We start from the raw sequence: 17,185 nt of genomic DNA, 5'->3' as shown, positions 1-17,185 counted from the left end.
GATATAACGTGAAGGATAAACTGGCTGCAAATTGTATGCCTGAATAACTGTGTGTGTTAATTTGTCATATGATATTGTTAACACTACCTCAGTTAAACTTTGGGAAATTCTAACGATATTTTTATTTTGGAAAAATTAATCTGTGGTATTTCTTTCCAGGAGGGTGACATGGCACAAACAATTTTCTATTGTGGCCACTCTTATTTATCCATAAGAAGATGATAATTTTATTCTTTTTAATGTGATCTGAAGTGTGCATATAGTTGATTCAAATGTAGTACTAGCAAGACCAAAAGGCTTTAATTAAAAGAAGATTGAGTGCAAGTTCTTTTTAAATTCCCATTGGAAATTACTAGCTCACCTTCCAAGAGAGTATCCCAGTTGTTCACTTTTGTTCATGTTATAGCTAAACTTCTCTACTTAGATCTTAGTTCAAAGTCCATAACTGACTCTTGTTTTCAGTATCAAAGACTTAAGGGAGATCAATGAAAGGCACACACAGTCCTCAGTTATTCCTTACAGGTTTCTTCTCAAGAAGACGAACAAGAAACCTGCAGCTGGGGGAGAACACTGCTGCTGCTGCTGCCGCTAAGTTGCTTCAGTCGTGTCCGACTCTGTGCAACCCCATAGACGGCAGCCCACCAGGCTCCGCCGTCCCTGGGATTCTCCAGGCAAGAACACTGGAGTGGGTTGCCATTTCCTTCTCCAATGCATGAGAGTGAAAAGTGAAAGTGAAGTCGCTCAGTTGTGTCCGACTCTTAGCGACCCCATGGACTGCAGCCTACCAGGCCCCTCCATCCATGGGATTTTCCAGGCAAGAGTACTGGAGTGGGTTGCCATTGCCTTCTCCGGTGCAGAACACTATCTCCTTAAATATACCCCACTCTACTCCAAAACACAATTTCCATTATTGGCCTGAGAGTCCCAGGTTTTCAAATTATCAAGGAGGAAACAGCCAAAATTTTAGAATATGTAGATCGTAAAATGGATCTATATCTTTGGGAATATACAATATACCACTTTATAAAAAGCATAGAATATGCTGTATATACCAGCTCCAGGAGTTAGAGACCTGGAGTTCATCTTTACATGCTCTCTCAATTTGTTGGCTAATTTATTCATTCTTATTATGTCTTAGTTTCTTCACCTATAAAATAAGTATGATAATAGGAGCTACTTCATAGGTTTTTTAATGAAGCTTAAGTTGATTAAAATATGCAGTGTGCTTAGAATAGTACCTAACACTTTTTAGGCATTATGTAACTGTTATTTATAGTTATGCATCTGAAATGCTATTTCTTTCATATCTCTCGCTATATATTTCTATGCCTATTGAGTTCATAAAATGAAAAATATTGACATGGGTAATGCTGAGCTGTCACTGAGTAGTTCTGAAGTTGGGAAACCTTTACTGCATATCCATCAGGAACAATGAATACCTTCTACAAAGATAATCTTGTAAATTTTTATTTGATAAGAAACATTTTCTCTCACTTTGCTTAAATGCAAACTTTATCAGTGTTATTGGCTCATATAATTGTTTATGTTTGGCTCATATAATTTTTATCAAATCAGGAAACATTATTTGTTTCCTAAAGGCTGTACATCCGATTCAACTGTGCTTGTGGCGGGTAGGGGAGGGTGTTCCCCACACCACAAGCAGTGTTCTGACACCAACTCATTGTCCTACAATCCAACTCAATTTTGACAGTATCTATCCAGAGATAGCATCAGTCTCCACAGGTTAAGGGCTTAGTTCTATTAACATAAGACCTTCTTTCTCTCCACCACCACCTCAGACGCCAACCACAAATCCAGGTTATCATCTATGCTTCTAACCCACTGGCTATAGATTGGACATTTATAAAATCCCCTCCTTAGGTTTGTTTAACTTTCTAGAGCAGCTCACAGAACTCAGAGAAACATTTTTCTTACCAGATTCCCAGTTTATTAGGAAAGGATATAACTCAGTAACAAGCAGATAGAAAAGGTACATAGATCAAAATATGGGGAGAGGGAAAGGAGCTTCCATGCCCTGTCTGAATAATCTACTCTCCTCACATGGACACATGTTCATCAATCTGGAAGCTCTCAGGATCCTCTCCTTTAGGTTTTTATGGAGGCTTCAGTACATAGGCATGATTGATTGAATCATTGGCTTGAGGTGATTGAACTCTATCTCCAGCCCCTCTTCCCTTCCAAGAGTTCATGGGGCAGAGGGGGGTAGAACTGAAAGTTCCAACTTTCCTTTAACAAGGTTGCTTTCCTGACAATAAGCATCCCCACTCCCGCCCCTGCAATCTTTAGGAGATTTCTCCAAATCACCTCTTTTCACATAAACTCAGTTGTGGTTTAAAGGTGCTTGTCAAAAATAACAAGGCATTCATTTCACTTTTATGGCTCTGAAGTAATTTCAGGAAATGAAGTAAAGAGACCAACTATAATAACAAAAGTTGTTCCCATTGCTTTTATCGTTTGGGAAATTCCAAGAGTTTCTGGAGCTCTGTGCCAGAAGTGGGGATGAAGACTAAATACATATTTTCTTATTATAAATCACAATATCACACTTTCTAAATTCCTTTCCTCTTGCTCAATTCTTTGATGCTAACTTTCACTAACAAATGCTTCTCCTTTTAAAAAGTACATTTTATATGTCCCCCAAATTTTTCAAAAAACATCTATCCTTTCTTGACTGATAGATATTAATTTGTAGAAACACAAATTTTATTACGCCTAATTGGTTAATACCTACCTATGAACATGGAATACAGAGGATGTAGCTGGGGCAGCCACTTAGTAAACCAATTTGAGTAGTTAGTTGTTTGTAAAAGAGTAATAGATGCACCTGAGAATACTTGTTTACTAAGAGCTCTTCATTCAGCTCAAAAATGCATCATTTTTCAACTATAATCACCAAATACTGTTCATTGATAAACAGCTATTTCAAATGCATTCTCTATTTTCAAAGAGGAAATTGACGCTTCTTATGACTGAAAGTTCTACTCCAAAAGCCCTTGTTTTAGGACTGATGGTCTAAAATTGATGAGGGCTGTAGAGGTGTGAAATAAAACATAGTAAATTTCAATTGGTCTATTAATAAAAAGCAAAAAACACTTTATCTGTACAGTGGTTATTTACATTTGCTTCATTAATACTAAGAAAATATCTAAAATGCTAAAAAAAATTCTGTTGGTGTTGTACTTTGGAACACTCTTTTCCTAACTGAGTAACACTTTTCAACAAAATAAAATGTGTTCCTTTTTATGATATTTGTAGTAGGGACATTACAAATATAATGAACTAGGACATGCTAATTTCAGGTTTTGTTTCAAATTTAATGCCTCTTTTAATATGTAAAGCTATAAGCGTTGCAATTGCAAACATTCAACTAATAGCTTTTCTATCAAGAGAACTGGTTCAGAAATTCCTTCCTAACCACTGATCTTCTTTAACCATGGAAGAAAAGATTTAATTTGACCCAATTTTAATGTAACCTGAATATTATACACTGATTGTTCATTACATATTAACTATTTTCTTCTCATTTGTCTTATTGACATAATGTATTTCATGTAGTGTGTACCTTCAATGTTAATATTTTAATATTTATTTTATTTTTTACTTCTTAGGCATTAGCTATGGGAATGATGACAGAATACTACCATTATATCTTTACCACACTGGTAAGTAATTTATGCAAAATATAAACATAATGCTCTAAAGTTTCTTATAATGAATTTCAGACTGAAAAATGGGTTTTGAGTGGGAAGAAGTAATATAATGGCAGCACTTCTATAGTTAAAAAATTTTTTTTTTTGGATAAAACCCGAGAGGAATTATCATCACAGATAACTAATGATTCTTGGTGGGAAGCTGATGATTTTAAAATAATTTCAGATATCAATTCAAAATAATGTGCCTTATTTTTATACTGCTTAGAAGACTTTCAGAACATCATGGATTTTAAGATTAGTTTGCTGAGAAATCAATGTTTTAGAAAAGCATAAATTCTTATGTTGTTAGCTCTATTGACTTAACAAAAACCACATTTATTTAAGCTGCTCCTTTAGTAGATTAAATTTCTATTTTGTTTTTGCACATGTTAAATTGGATTTTTTAAGTATATATGATCTACTTTGCAAATAGCAAATTGAATGTTACCTTTGTCTTTTGTCTTTAATACTCACTACACAGTTTTTTCTTAATATGCATGCAAACCTGACTTTTGTTTTTATCAAACCTACTTACCCTTAGTTCTGTTTCTTACCAACACATTACCCTAGTTTTCCATTCACTGTGAAACTGGTGTGTCTCTGTCACTAGTTCTCTTCTGCCCACCTCCCAGTACGAGAGTATCTCCAAGTTTGGGCCTGTATCTTATTTTCTTTTATCCTCTTCAATTATTTTCTTCAAAAGTGGTATGTATTTATAGCTTTAATCATTACCTTTGTTCAGCTGAGATCTAAATGCCCAACTATAACATTCCTGAATTGTTGTATATTGCTGCATTGCAGAGCATTTCTAATTGTTGTGGCTTTAATATAATTTCAAGTTATTTAAACCTTAATGCATTGTTATCTCAATTGACTCATCTGAATTCTTCAAAACTTCTATTATCTTTGACTCCTGTATCCCCAACAGATTCTACTGATTTTTCCTCTGTAGTGTCTCTCCGTTCAGTTCAGTTCAGTCACTCAGTCATGTTCAACTCTTTGCTACCCCATGGGCTGCAGCATGCCAGGCTTAAGGTAGTGTCTCGAGTATGCATCTTCTTGCAATGACCAGTCTCACCAATGCTCTTTCATTGTTAACTCAAAAGTTTTCCAGTTGATCTTCTTGCTTTTCAGTTCAGTTCAGTCGCTCAGTAGTGTCCAACTCTTTGCGACACCATGAACTGCAGCACGCCAGGCCTCCCTGTCCATCACCAACTCCCGGAGTCCACCCAAACCCACGTCCACGTCCATTGAGTCGGTGATGCCATCCAACCATCTCATCCTTTGTCGTCCCCTTCTCCTGCCTTCAATATTTCCCAGCATCAGGGTCTTTTCAAATGAGTCAGCTCTTTGCATCAGGTGGCCAAAGTATTGGAATTTCAGCTTCAGCATCAGTCCTTCCAATGAATATTTAGGACTGATTTCCTTTAGGATGGACTGGTTGGATCTCCTTGCAGTCCAAGGGACTCTCAAGAGTCTTCTCCAGCACCACAATTCAAAAGCATCAATTCTTCTGTGCTCAGCTTTCTTTATGGTCCAACTCTCACATCCATACATGACTACTGGAAAAACCATACCCTTGACTAGATGGACTTTTGTTGACAGTAATGTCTCTGCTTTTCAATATGCTGTCTAGGTTTGTCATAACTTTCTTGCTTTTAGGAGTCTTAAATTTATCAGAACAAATTATTAAAATTTAGTTGATCACAATAGCTTCTTATAACAACAATTCTTCTCCAATAAAGATGCTTCACCCAGTAGGTTGTATTTTACTGGTAAATACTAAAGTTAACTCTGCTGTATCTCTTTATTACTTCTTACCAGGTGGCTTTTTGCAGCCCATGGGAAACTTAGTCATGGGCTGATGGAGAATGAGTAGGAGCCTTCACTTGTCAGCAAATTACATTTCAATGCTTTGCAACTCAGTTATACCATAATCATAAGATTTTGGGAAATCAAAAGTATCTCTTAAAAAGGAAAAAAAAATGGAAAAATAAAAACCTAGTATATATAGAACTCATTAGCCTATAATTGAAGGCCTTTTATCATTTGATTCTAACCTATCTTCCCTACTTTCATTTGTTGCTGTTCTCCTTTATGAATTCTCTTATAGCCAAAATGGTTTAGTCTCCTGAATAGCTTTTATGTTTTCTAATTTTTGTGTCTCTACTGACATTTGGTTTCCTTTTGCCTATCAAAAGCATGGCCATTATTTAATGGGAGTTCAGATCCCATCTGCTCTATGAAGCTGTTCCGGACTATAAAAATTGAAAATCATTTGTCTTGCTTCTGACTGCTTGCACTTGTGCTCCTTTGTCCCTTAGCATATATTGCATTGCTGTATGTGTGTGTGTGTGTGTGTGTGTGTGTGTGTGTGTGTGTGTGTGTACAGCCAAAGAGAGAGAGACTCTCCTTGGCTAGACTGCATACTTTGAAAATTAAAAACCTGAAAGTTCCTTAAGTTTTTCACAGCACAGAGCAGAACTCAGGCCAGTGTCAGCTTCTCTCCACTGAATTTAGTTCCTCTATCTAGTCTAGGGCTTCCTTTGTGGCTCAGCTGGTAAAGAATCCACCCACAATATGGGAGACTAGGGTTCAATCTCGGGTTGGGAAGATCCCCCGGAGAATGGAAAGGCTACCCACTCCAGTATTCTGGCCTGAAGAATTCTGTGGACTGTACAGTCCATGGGATCGCAAAGAGTTGGACATGACTGAGTGACTTTCACTTTACTCCACTTCATCTAGTCTGTACAGTTGTCTGGGTCTAAGGCAAGCTATGCCTAGCTCAGGCCAGATGGCATTGATCTTGCCCTGCCTAGTTCTTAATGGTTCTCATTGGTGTCCTCAATATCTAAGGATTACTAATGCTAACTCAAAGAGGGCAGAAGTCCCACATCTTGAATGTTCTAGTGACATCTGACTGCGCTGACAGCTTTAACCTCTTATCTCCTGGGGAAACCAAAGGGAAGATCCAGAGCATTCACTGTATAGAGAGTGGAAAGGGCAACCACAATCTAAAGGGTTATTTGTAGGGGAGTTGCTGAGTAGAGTGGAACTATCAGAGTTTTGTAACCAATAAGGCCAGTTTTGGTTACTTTTTTCCCCTCAGCTTTGATATAATAAACTAGAAGCCATATATCATAATTTATTTCTTAAAAATAAAAGGCAAGGCAAAAAACACAAAAATGGCAATAATCAAAGAAGCAAGATATGGAAAAATACTTATAGTCAGTTAAATGTAAAACACAAATGCATAAAATTTAAGTGCAGGCTATCCCTAACATAGAGAAGAAAGCTTATGCAAACTTTAAAGAAGTTTGTAGAAAAGCCTATTGTTCCATTGGTGGAATTGTTTAAGTAGAGTATATATATATATATATATATATTTACATCGACAAAACATGACAATAAGTGTATTTGAATCTTGGTGATTTGTGACGTTAAATATCATTTGAGACACAATGGTGTTAACTATCCTAAAGGGAGCAAGAATACATGACTATTGCAATTATGCTTGCCTGTGAATATTTTCTCTTGATACTAACACAAAGAAATTTGTCTTTTAGGACCTCTTTGCTCTTGATGTGGAACCCTATCGATACAGTGGTGTTAACATGACAGGGTTCAGAATATTAAATACAGAAAATACACAAGTCTCCTCCATCATTGAAAAGTGGTCCATGGAACGTTTGCAGGCACCTCCGAAACCCGATTCAGGTTTGCTGGATGGATTTATGACGGTATGAATACCCACTTTAAAGATAAGTTTGTGTAATTCAAAGTAACGTTACACAAATTATTGAATCCTCTGGATCCAAACTTTGGTTTAGTTATCATTGTTAAAGGCATGCTATCAGAAGCACAATTGCAAATAATTCTATTAACAAAAATTACCTAAATCAATTTTACATGGCAATTTAGATTTTTATCCACGTATCTCAAAAATCATTACAACTACTGTTAGAATACTACAATGTAAGGGATTTCTCTAGTTAATTAGTGCCATATATAGGATAAATTAGAGACTTGAAAAGAAGATATTAACCTGAAAGTTATCCTTCTGATCTTAACTACCAATATATGATTACTCTTATCATGTTGGTTTCTGATATCTGATGTCATATAAATGACAAAATTTTCCCCTGAACTTACCCTTTAAGTTTCCAGATTAACCAATAATCATGCTTGTTATTTTCAAGTCTTAGTTTTAAACCTAAAATCTACATTAATGCATAAACCATAAAAGGATACATTCTTATGTAACTTTAGTTGCTTATACCAGTTCTTCCAATGAAAATCTAATGCAATGTATGTACATAATTTCAAATTTTCTAATAGCTATGTTAAAAAACATACACAAAAGATAAATTTCAATATTATTAATTTATTTTATTTAACCCATTATACCAAAATGTCATTTTTTATACAATCAATATAAAATTATGAGTGAGATATTTTTTTCTACCTTCTTTTTTTCTACTAAGTCTTTGAAAGTTGGTTTGTACTTGGCACTTTGTGTGTTAGTTCTGACTAGTCACACTTCAGATTCTCAATAGCCAAATATAGCTACTGGCTACCTTATAGGACCAAATAAGTTTATGCTGTACTATTTAGCAAATTTATAAATGTCTGATAAATTCTCATCAATCTATTTTCTTTAGACAAAGTTACTGCTATGATTTAGGAAATAGCTCAGTACTTTGGCAATATTTATATTTCCTAAGTCATTAAATAGTATCTTTCTAAATGGAAACTTTATAAGCAGAAACATCCTCTATCCTGATGTGTGGAAAAGCCTTTTCTATTATAGTTGCAATGTTCCCATTAATTGTTTCAATGGGGCTTCAAAGTATGTTTTTAATGTTGTAGCAAAATAAGGGAAAATTTGTTATTTCTTTTCCCTTCCAAGAAGATTTCTAATACAAACTGAGTGTCTTCACAGAGACTGTGAAAATAAATAAACTACTAGAATTTGAAAATGTCTTATATCTACATTAATTAAAAAAAAATAGTATGAGGGGAATTTTACTCCTTTGTATAAAAATAGGTGATTTTCTAGTATTTCAGTTTTATCTTAAAGTATATTTGAGAGACTTTATTGGGAGGAAAATACATAACCTAAAAATGAATGTATTTTTCCTCTGAAGTACATCCAGATTAAAAATAAAATGCAACTAAGAATTAATTATAAATATTATAGTTTATCCTCAGTTTGAAGATGGTGAATCAAACTTTTGGCACCTAATAGACAATGTTATTTTTAAAAATTAAAATATATACTACCTTTTAAATTATTTTAATCATGTATATATTTTTCCATATATGCTTTCTAACTCTCTTTACCTTTCCTTAATTTCAGGATGGATTTTTTTATTCATTATTCAAAACGTTGTCGAATGGTTTTAGGAAAAGTATATTAATAAGTATCATGACAGTCTTAACACTTTAATACTTTAAGACTTCCACTGATGTGTCTAAGGATTAGTGTCCTTTTTTATATATCAGAATCACAAAAATTATCCAGCCTTACTTTTGTATTCTCTGTATTTCTATGATTCCTGTATGATGCTACATGTCATCCCCTGAAAATTCTAATAACTTAAGTAGACTATTGAAAGAGATAAATTCAAAGGAAGGTAAATTAATTTTTTATCTAGAAAAGGTAGGGGCTCTTGGAGAGAATTAATTTTCATAAAATGGATCAAAAAGACAAGAGTGTTAGGGTGAATGCAGTTTGGATTTTTTCTTTCTAGTCCATTCCTCAGTTCTGCCCTTCTTCTGTACTGACAAGTAATTTAGTGGGAGTAGATAAGTGATGGAACAAAAATGCATTGATGAGAAAATGATTAGCCTATTTATTGAAAATTCTGGGCATTGTATATAATCCATAGACACTGACATCTTCAGAAGAATTTTTAATGCCAACACTCTCTCCTTTGTTGTCGTGAAATAACTTTTCAAATAGATCTTAAATAAGAAAAAAAAGAAAGTATAAGATATAATTGCCTCTTTTTTTATATATTTTTATTTGAGTTTCTGGAAAATATAAGTTTCATCCTGCTTATAGGAGAACATTTTTTAAATGAATGACTGAAGATAAATTTCCCTATATGAGCACTTTTTGAATATTTTTTACCTAAAAATGTCTGCCAACTATTTATGTTATTATATTTATAAATAGATCATAGAAAACAAAGTATTTTGGAAATAAACATAAAATTTGCTATCAAAATAAAGACCTTTTAAAATAGATGCAAACTGATAATATTTTTTACAATTTTCCTTTTGGAAAATTGATATTATCTTTTAAAATATTTTCATTATATAGTATTATATAATATAAAAGATTATATGTAAGATATTTTATTATATAAAATTAATTAATTATAGATAGTACAGGATTATTAAAATATAAAACCAGTATGAAATCTGTATAAAAATGTTGGTATATTTATACCTTGTATGAGTATTCTCTTCCTTTTCCATTTAAGTTTATATTGTAAGTATTGTCCTAGTTATTAAAGGAAAAGAAATTAATAAGCTATTTCCTCTGTGAACAGAGTAAGGAAATTAAGAGGATTCTAGTTAGAAAAGAGAAGAATTATAGCCTAGCATTGTAAAGTTGGCGACATTCCCTTTAGTCATTTCATGAGATCTCAGTGTTTATATATCCCTTGTTCTTTTTTTTTCACTATGGTCCCACTAAGAAATAGATTATCAGCAAAATTCCTAGAGTTGGAGCAAGACCCATTATTATCAGTATCATAGTCATTTGTCACTATGTAAGATCACAGTGCTTAGACTTTCACTTTCTTTATATTTGAGCTATAAAAAGGAACAATGAATGAGATTCATAAGAATTTTTCTGGTAGACTTAGCACCTTAATTGACCCCTGGGCTAAGTGTTTATCTGCTAAGTGACTTGAATACAAGGCTATCTCTTCCATAGTTATAGTTCTTTCTTCAATGGTCTGGGAGCATCATATTAAAGATATTAATGTTAGTAGTAGCTCAGTAGAATTCTTATCTTTATTTGGTATAAACCCAATCAGGAAACCAAGTCACAAGGTACATCCAAGCCTGATCTCATCAGGAAGGAAGGAAGCCCAACCCTATTCCTTCACACAGATAAGAGTTTTGTTTTTAACTCCCTTCACCTTTCTTCCACTCTTCCCCATGCCCACACACTGCCATCCAGGTGGCGCTTTAAGATCTTCCCTATAGGACGTGGCTAACAATTCCTTGGAGAATCCCATGGACAGAGGGGCCTGGCAGGCTACAGTCCATGGAGCTGCAAAGAGTCAAACACAATTGAGCAATAACACAGACATGAACCCTCATTGTAAAACCTTTTCTCTACTGCTCATCCTTTATTAATTATTTTACATATCCATGCCCTTGGGAGTGGGGGAGTCCCCTTCAGGGAACATTATCACTGTCCTTTACCCCATAATCAAATGGCATTTCACCCCATCTTCTGACCAGGTATCTACTTTCCCAGGCACAATTACCATAGGGTGGGAATTCACTTTTCTGAACTCATCAGAGTTTGTCAATGGTTACATTCACCATTGATTTATTGAGTTTCCAGCAATCTTAGTTTAAGAGAATGAAATCTAGTACAGACACCTCAAGGTAAATTTTAAATTCAGCTATATCCTGGAACTCCTTCCCAGTGTTCAAAATATGCCTTAATTAGAGGATAATTACTTTATAATACTGTGATGGTTTTTGCCATACATCAGCATGAATTGGCATTAGGTATACATGTGTCCCCTCCCTCATGAATATGCCATGAATCTCAATAATTAACCAACCTGTAATCCAGGTGGCTTACAAATACCATTCTTATATTGATACATAATACTACATGTGTTTCTTGACAAGGTAAATTTTCAACACATATCAATAATGACTGTTGATTGGCTTTCTCATTAAATTACTGTAGGGAGGTTACTGGTTTTGGAAATTGAAACTCTTAGATATTTACTTCTTCATTTTCTTTCTCCTCTCTTCACATCCATCCAACAATCAAACACTGTCAAATTATTGTATCAATATCTGTCTTAAGTGTATTCTCTTTCCACCCCCGGAGCTATGCCTTGATTTAGGACCCTGTGGTCTCTCCCTTGGCTGCTGGAGTAGTCTCCTCACTGAATCCCACTCCTAACATCTCTCCTACCTTTTTCCTGGTGTGATCTTACCAAAACATTACCTGTGACTCCTTGTCATTTGCTAGGTGAAATTTTAGCTCATTTGCCAAGTCTTCAAGGCCTTCCATGATCTGGCTTCTGCTATTTGTCCAGCCTCATATTTGCCTACTCTCTGCTCTTCCATCTCACCATCTCACCCTGGGTGAATCAGCAGTGCTGATACACCTCCTCATTTCAGTACAGAATATCCTCATTGTCTGAACCACTTACCCCTGCTTGAATGTTTGGCGTATTCCTACTCGTGCTATAATTTTCAGGACCTATGTAGCATTTTCTATGAATTTACTCTGAGTCCTCTAGATATTTCAAACGTGTGCACCTTTATTTATGCATTTGATATACAACTCCATGTTAAAATTTAACTCTGGGACTTTCATTTGTTTTCATGCCCCTTTCTCAATAGATTGTAGGCTGTTTCAAGGCAAGAATTAGATTTTGTCTGTCATTCCTGAAGGCCCTAGACTAAGTTCAGTAACCAACGCAAAGCAGGGGCTCATCATGAGGGATGACTGCCTGCCTGAATAAATGTGCAGGTTAATTTGTTTTAATCATGCTGCGTGCATGGGTATTGTAATCATTTCCCCAAATGTGTTCTGGAGAGCTTTTTTTAATCTACCTACTAGTATTTTATTATCAAGATATATAATCACTTAGAAAATCCAATTAGGCTAGTCTCAATTATTTGTTAGAATAATACCTGAAAAGACAAAAAATTAGAATTGCTTTTGATTAAATAGTGAAAATTTAGTGAGTTAGAGTAGTTCCCATTCTCTTTTACAAAAGAAGGGAGGATATTTATAAGGGAGGTGAATCTTTATGTATTTAAATTCCAGTGTCCTCCTAACTAAACATTATTTCTTTATAAAAACAGACCACGATCCATAAACTATTATTTCTTTCCTCATTTGATTAACTTAAAACATAATGTCCTGCATATACATTCACAGCAGGGAGTTAGCTCATGAAATAAGGGGGCACAAGTGATCACTCTGTTACTGTACAAAGATTTACCTTTAGAAAAGTCAGTGAAAATAGTACTACAGAGAAATAAAGGATTAACGGCAGGCTGTCATTTGCTGCTAGAATTACAATCTACCTTAGCTGTTGTCTGCTTGTCTTAATTAGCTGTAGCTACTTTATTTGATTCAGTTGAAATGATAATAAATACAGGACTTTGCCAGACAATGGGTCAAACTAACTTGCCATTTTTTAATCAATAAAGACATTTTGAAAAGGGTGGTTTTATTTCATATGCCACTACAACATCAAAAGTATAAAAAGTAACACAATAATGAATTAATTATCCTTTCTTTGATCAGCTTTATTCATGAGTATGTTGTACACAATACTCTGGATTTATACCAGAAACTCAGGGTGGTAATGAAGTCAGTACTTCTGTTTCCTCAAAGAATTTAGGGAACTGACAAAATCAAAAGACTGTGGATGTCTTACTGATCACATCTCGTATCTTTATCAGTACAAAAATCATATTCCAACTTTAATTTTTAATTTCAAACTGATTTGGTATTTCTTTAGTTGTTCTAGTTCCTAAATTCTCTTTCAAGTTCTTGTTAAAATCACTTGTTTTCCACACTATTTTGTGACAGCAAGGACAAATACATATATTTACCAGGGACTTTAGATAACTTATTAGCATTTTGCGGAAAATGTGCAACATTTCACAAAGTTTATTTGCATAACTGGTATTTTCACTCTGGTCTTTACCACAGAAGAAATGTTTTGTGGTCTGTATTATAAATGAATATGGCAGAAAATGTTTCCATAAGATGTTTCAGGGTATGCAATGAAGTCATAAGCACAACACTTATTTACATTTGTATATGACTGATTTAATGAATGGTAAAAGGACATGGAGTATGTGGCATGAATAACAGAATGGTCTTGTATTTCTTCACTTTATATATCTATTAATCTTCCTTGATGTACTAAGCTGCAAGTTGAATCTGAATATAAATAATTGAGATGACTTGGCAACCTCCATTGTTCCATTAACATGGAAGATTCCATCTAATTGCCTTTGTTCATTGGCAGGTTAAATAATCAGCATTTATATAAAGCTGATAAGGAGATGAAGTTTCCATTTTAAGTAACCTTTTTTTACATGAAAGATGGCAGTAATGCACTTCCTTCATAGTTGTGTTATTTTTTAGGTCAATTTTAAAACTTTCCACTTGGAAAAAGTAAGGTTGAATCAAAAGACTTGCTACCCTGAAAATCAAATTTATCTTCAAAGCATTGATCTCAGATCATGTGCTACAAGCTTGTAAAGAATTAATACATTTCTGTTCACGGTTTTCCTCAGCTCTTTAATGTGTATTTAATAGCTACATAGTTACTTATGTATGTAAACAATCACAGAGGGTATGAGGAAGTGTATTTAGACAAAAGTCTGTGTTGTTCACCGGAGAAGGCAATGGCACCCCACTCCAGTACTCTTGCCTGGAAAATCCCATGGACGGAGGAGCCTAGTAGGCTACAGTCCATGGGGTCGCACAGAGTCGGACACGACTGAAAGCGACTTAGCAGCAGCAGCAGCAGCAGCAGCAGCTGTATTGTTCACAATAAGGGCCCCTCAAGTGATAGTCAATGACAAGAATTCCTAGAGAAGATGATGCCCAGTTTTCTGACAAGAGGGCAAAGTTCAACATTCCAGAGTCTGGAAATTGCAACATTCTGAGATTTAAGACTCCACATTTGTACTGATCATCAGGATAGAATTGAAGCAATGAATGTAACCTTGAAATTTAAAAAAAAAAACAAAAACTTCCAAGCAGATCTTATAGGTAAAGAGTCATCCAATTTGGGAAAGCAAATACAATGCACACTGCAAAGGGAATGTGCATGCATGCTCAGTTGCTCAGCTGTGTCCAGCTCTTCATGACCCTATGGACTGTAGTACACCAGGCTCCTCTGTCCATGGGATTCTTTAGGCAAGAATACTGGACTTCCTGATCCAAAGATTGAACCCGCATCTCCTGCATCTCTTGAATTGCAGGAAGGTTCTTTATCCACTGAGCCACCTGGGAAGCCCACAAAGGGAATACAAGGTGGTTAAGAAAATAAGCAATGGCTTTTTTTTTTTTTTAACTGGAGTTGGTACTCAGGTTAGACTAGGCTAACAGCAAGTTTAACATACTGTTAAGTGTCCTGGATTAGAGAAGTGGATTGGAAAACAGTGGAAGATAAAGCTGGAATAAAATTTTTACATATCAATTAATTGATTATTTTAAATGTACAATATTTACCATATAGGAGTTCAGAATAAAGTCAGCATAAAATAGTAATTGAAATTATTTAAAAACAGAAAGTAAGAGATAACATTGAGGGCCTATAAATAATAAGAAATATTACTCAGATACATATTCCTAATAAACTACAGAAAAGTCCTGGGGAAGCAAGGATAATTGTTATAAAAGACAATATTTCTCTTCATTGGACCTATTTCTAAAATGGAAAGACAGAGGGGATCTATTTATTAAATGTACAAAATATGTTTTCTGGCTATTTTGCTTTGAGAGTAAAATACTCAGCTACATTCTGTAACTGAGTATACAGTACAGAATGAGAGGTAGTAGACTGGTCATAAGTACTATCAAACATGTATGTTTTCTTGTATTATTCCATTTTATTCATAATTTTAGGAATTTATTTTAGGCATTTTATTTTTCATTTTCATAATTTTGGAATTTATTTCTAACAAATGTTGAAATGTAATATTGATAAAAGATATCTTGGCCTCACTAAGTCTTTACACAATACAGATTTAAAAATAATAAATAGTAATATAAATTTTCATTTATTTAAGTACTTATATTTATACACCTTATATAAAAACAAATAATATAAAATGTATGTTTAGGATTTATATAAATTTCTATTTAGATGCTGTTGAATAGTAAGCTATATATTCTTATTTATTTACTAGAAAGACAATGATACTGGCTGAAATATTAATAGTATAATTAGCATTTATAATGTATTACCTGAAGATACTAAATGTATATAAGATTTTGATAGATTTTTGTTATGAAACATTAACTATAAACTATTTATTTATAAACACTTGACACATTAACTATAACTGTAACCTACCATGCTCTTCAGTCCATCATCTTCTCCAGGCAAGGATACTGGAGTGGGTTCTCCAGGGTATCTTCCCAACCCAGGGATTGAACCCAGGTCGCCTACATTGCAGGCAGATTCTTTACCACTCAGTAGGAAGCCGACTAAACATAACTGTAAAACTATTCATTTATAAACACTTAACACACTTAACTATAAAATTCATTAATTTTGGACTCGGTGTGCTGTGCTTAGTCGCTCAGTCATGTCTGACTCTGGGACCCCATGGACTGTAGCCTGCCAGGTTCCTCTGTCCATGGGCATTCTCCAGGCAAGTATACTGGGATCTTCCCAATCCATGGATCGAACCCAGGTGTCCCACATTGCAGGTGGATTCTTTAGCATCTGAGCCAACAGGGAAGCCTTTGGACTCCATACTTCTGCCAAATTTTAACTGATTTTCCTTCTTCACTACTGTGATTTGTAAGAAACAAATTGCAGCTTTTTGTATCATGCTCAATTTCAGAAGAATTTTATTTAAAAATTGAGATAAATGGAAAATATTGCAAAGAAATTGACAACCTTATATAATAAAATTTACATTGTATATAATAAACAACTATTATAAGTGATATTTTCCATGTAAATATATACCATAGTAGATGTTTCCCTCTTTTTTGTTTTTAAATTACCTATCTCTGTATCTTACCAATGCAGAAATTCTCTTGCTTGATCCAAAAAAATTACCTGACTCTTGTTAGTAGAAATAGGAGCATACACATATATAAAGTGTGAATATTAAGAACCGTAGGAAGTATAAGAGTCCTAGGAAATTTGATCCAAGCAATGACTTTGCATATAAACTTTGAATCTAGTTCCTGTTACATGGTATCATTTGTATTGACAATCTCTGTTATAAAATAGCCTAACTGTGAAATCTATTTAGTGCTTACTACATCCTAGGGCTATTATTGCCTTGTAACAACATCATGGGGACAGTTGTAATCCTCATTTTACAGATGTATATACATAGAATAGTAGATTATATACAAAGGAACATCCCAAGACTATAGTCAGAAGCATATAAAAGAATCCTTAAGCATACAGAGGTAAAAGGTGTGTGTGTGTGTGTGTGTGAGTCACTCAGTCATCTGTGACTCTTTGTGACCCTGTAGA

At 34.4% G+C, this 17,185-nt stretch overlaps 1 protein-coding gene across 8 annotated transcripts in view; it reads left to right on the top strand.

Moving 5' to 3' along the window:
• GRIK2 (glutamate ionotropic receptor kainate type subunit 2) overlaps window positions 1-17,185 on the top strand; it is an 840,407-nt gene that overhangs the window by 474,165 nt on the left and 349,057 nt on the right. For all 8 annotated transcript variants that reach the window (XM_081530944.1, XM_081530945.1, XM_081530942.1 and 5 more), the window contains 2 exons: window positions 3,630-3,683; window positions 7,280-7,453. In XM_081530944.1, coding sequence (XP_081387070.1) covers window positions 3,630-3,683; window positions 7,280-7,453 — 228 coding nt within the window. The remainder of the gene's footprint in view (window positions 1-3,629; window positions 3,684-7,279; window positions 7,454-17,185) is intronic.

This window comes from Giraffa tippelskirchi, chromosome 9, assembly GCF_054371585.1.
Source record: "Giraffa tippelskirchi isolate mGirTip1 chromosome 9, T2T-mGirTip1v1.2.pri, whole genome shotgun sequence".
In the NCBI taxonomy this organism is placed as follows: Eukaryota; Metazoa; Chordata; class Mammalia; order Artiodactyla; family Giraffidae; genus Giraffa; species Giraffa tippelskirchi.
This window is presented reverse-complemented; position numbering and strand designations above follow the sequence as displayed.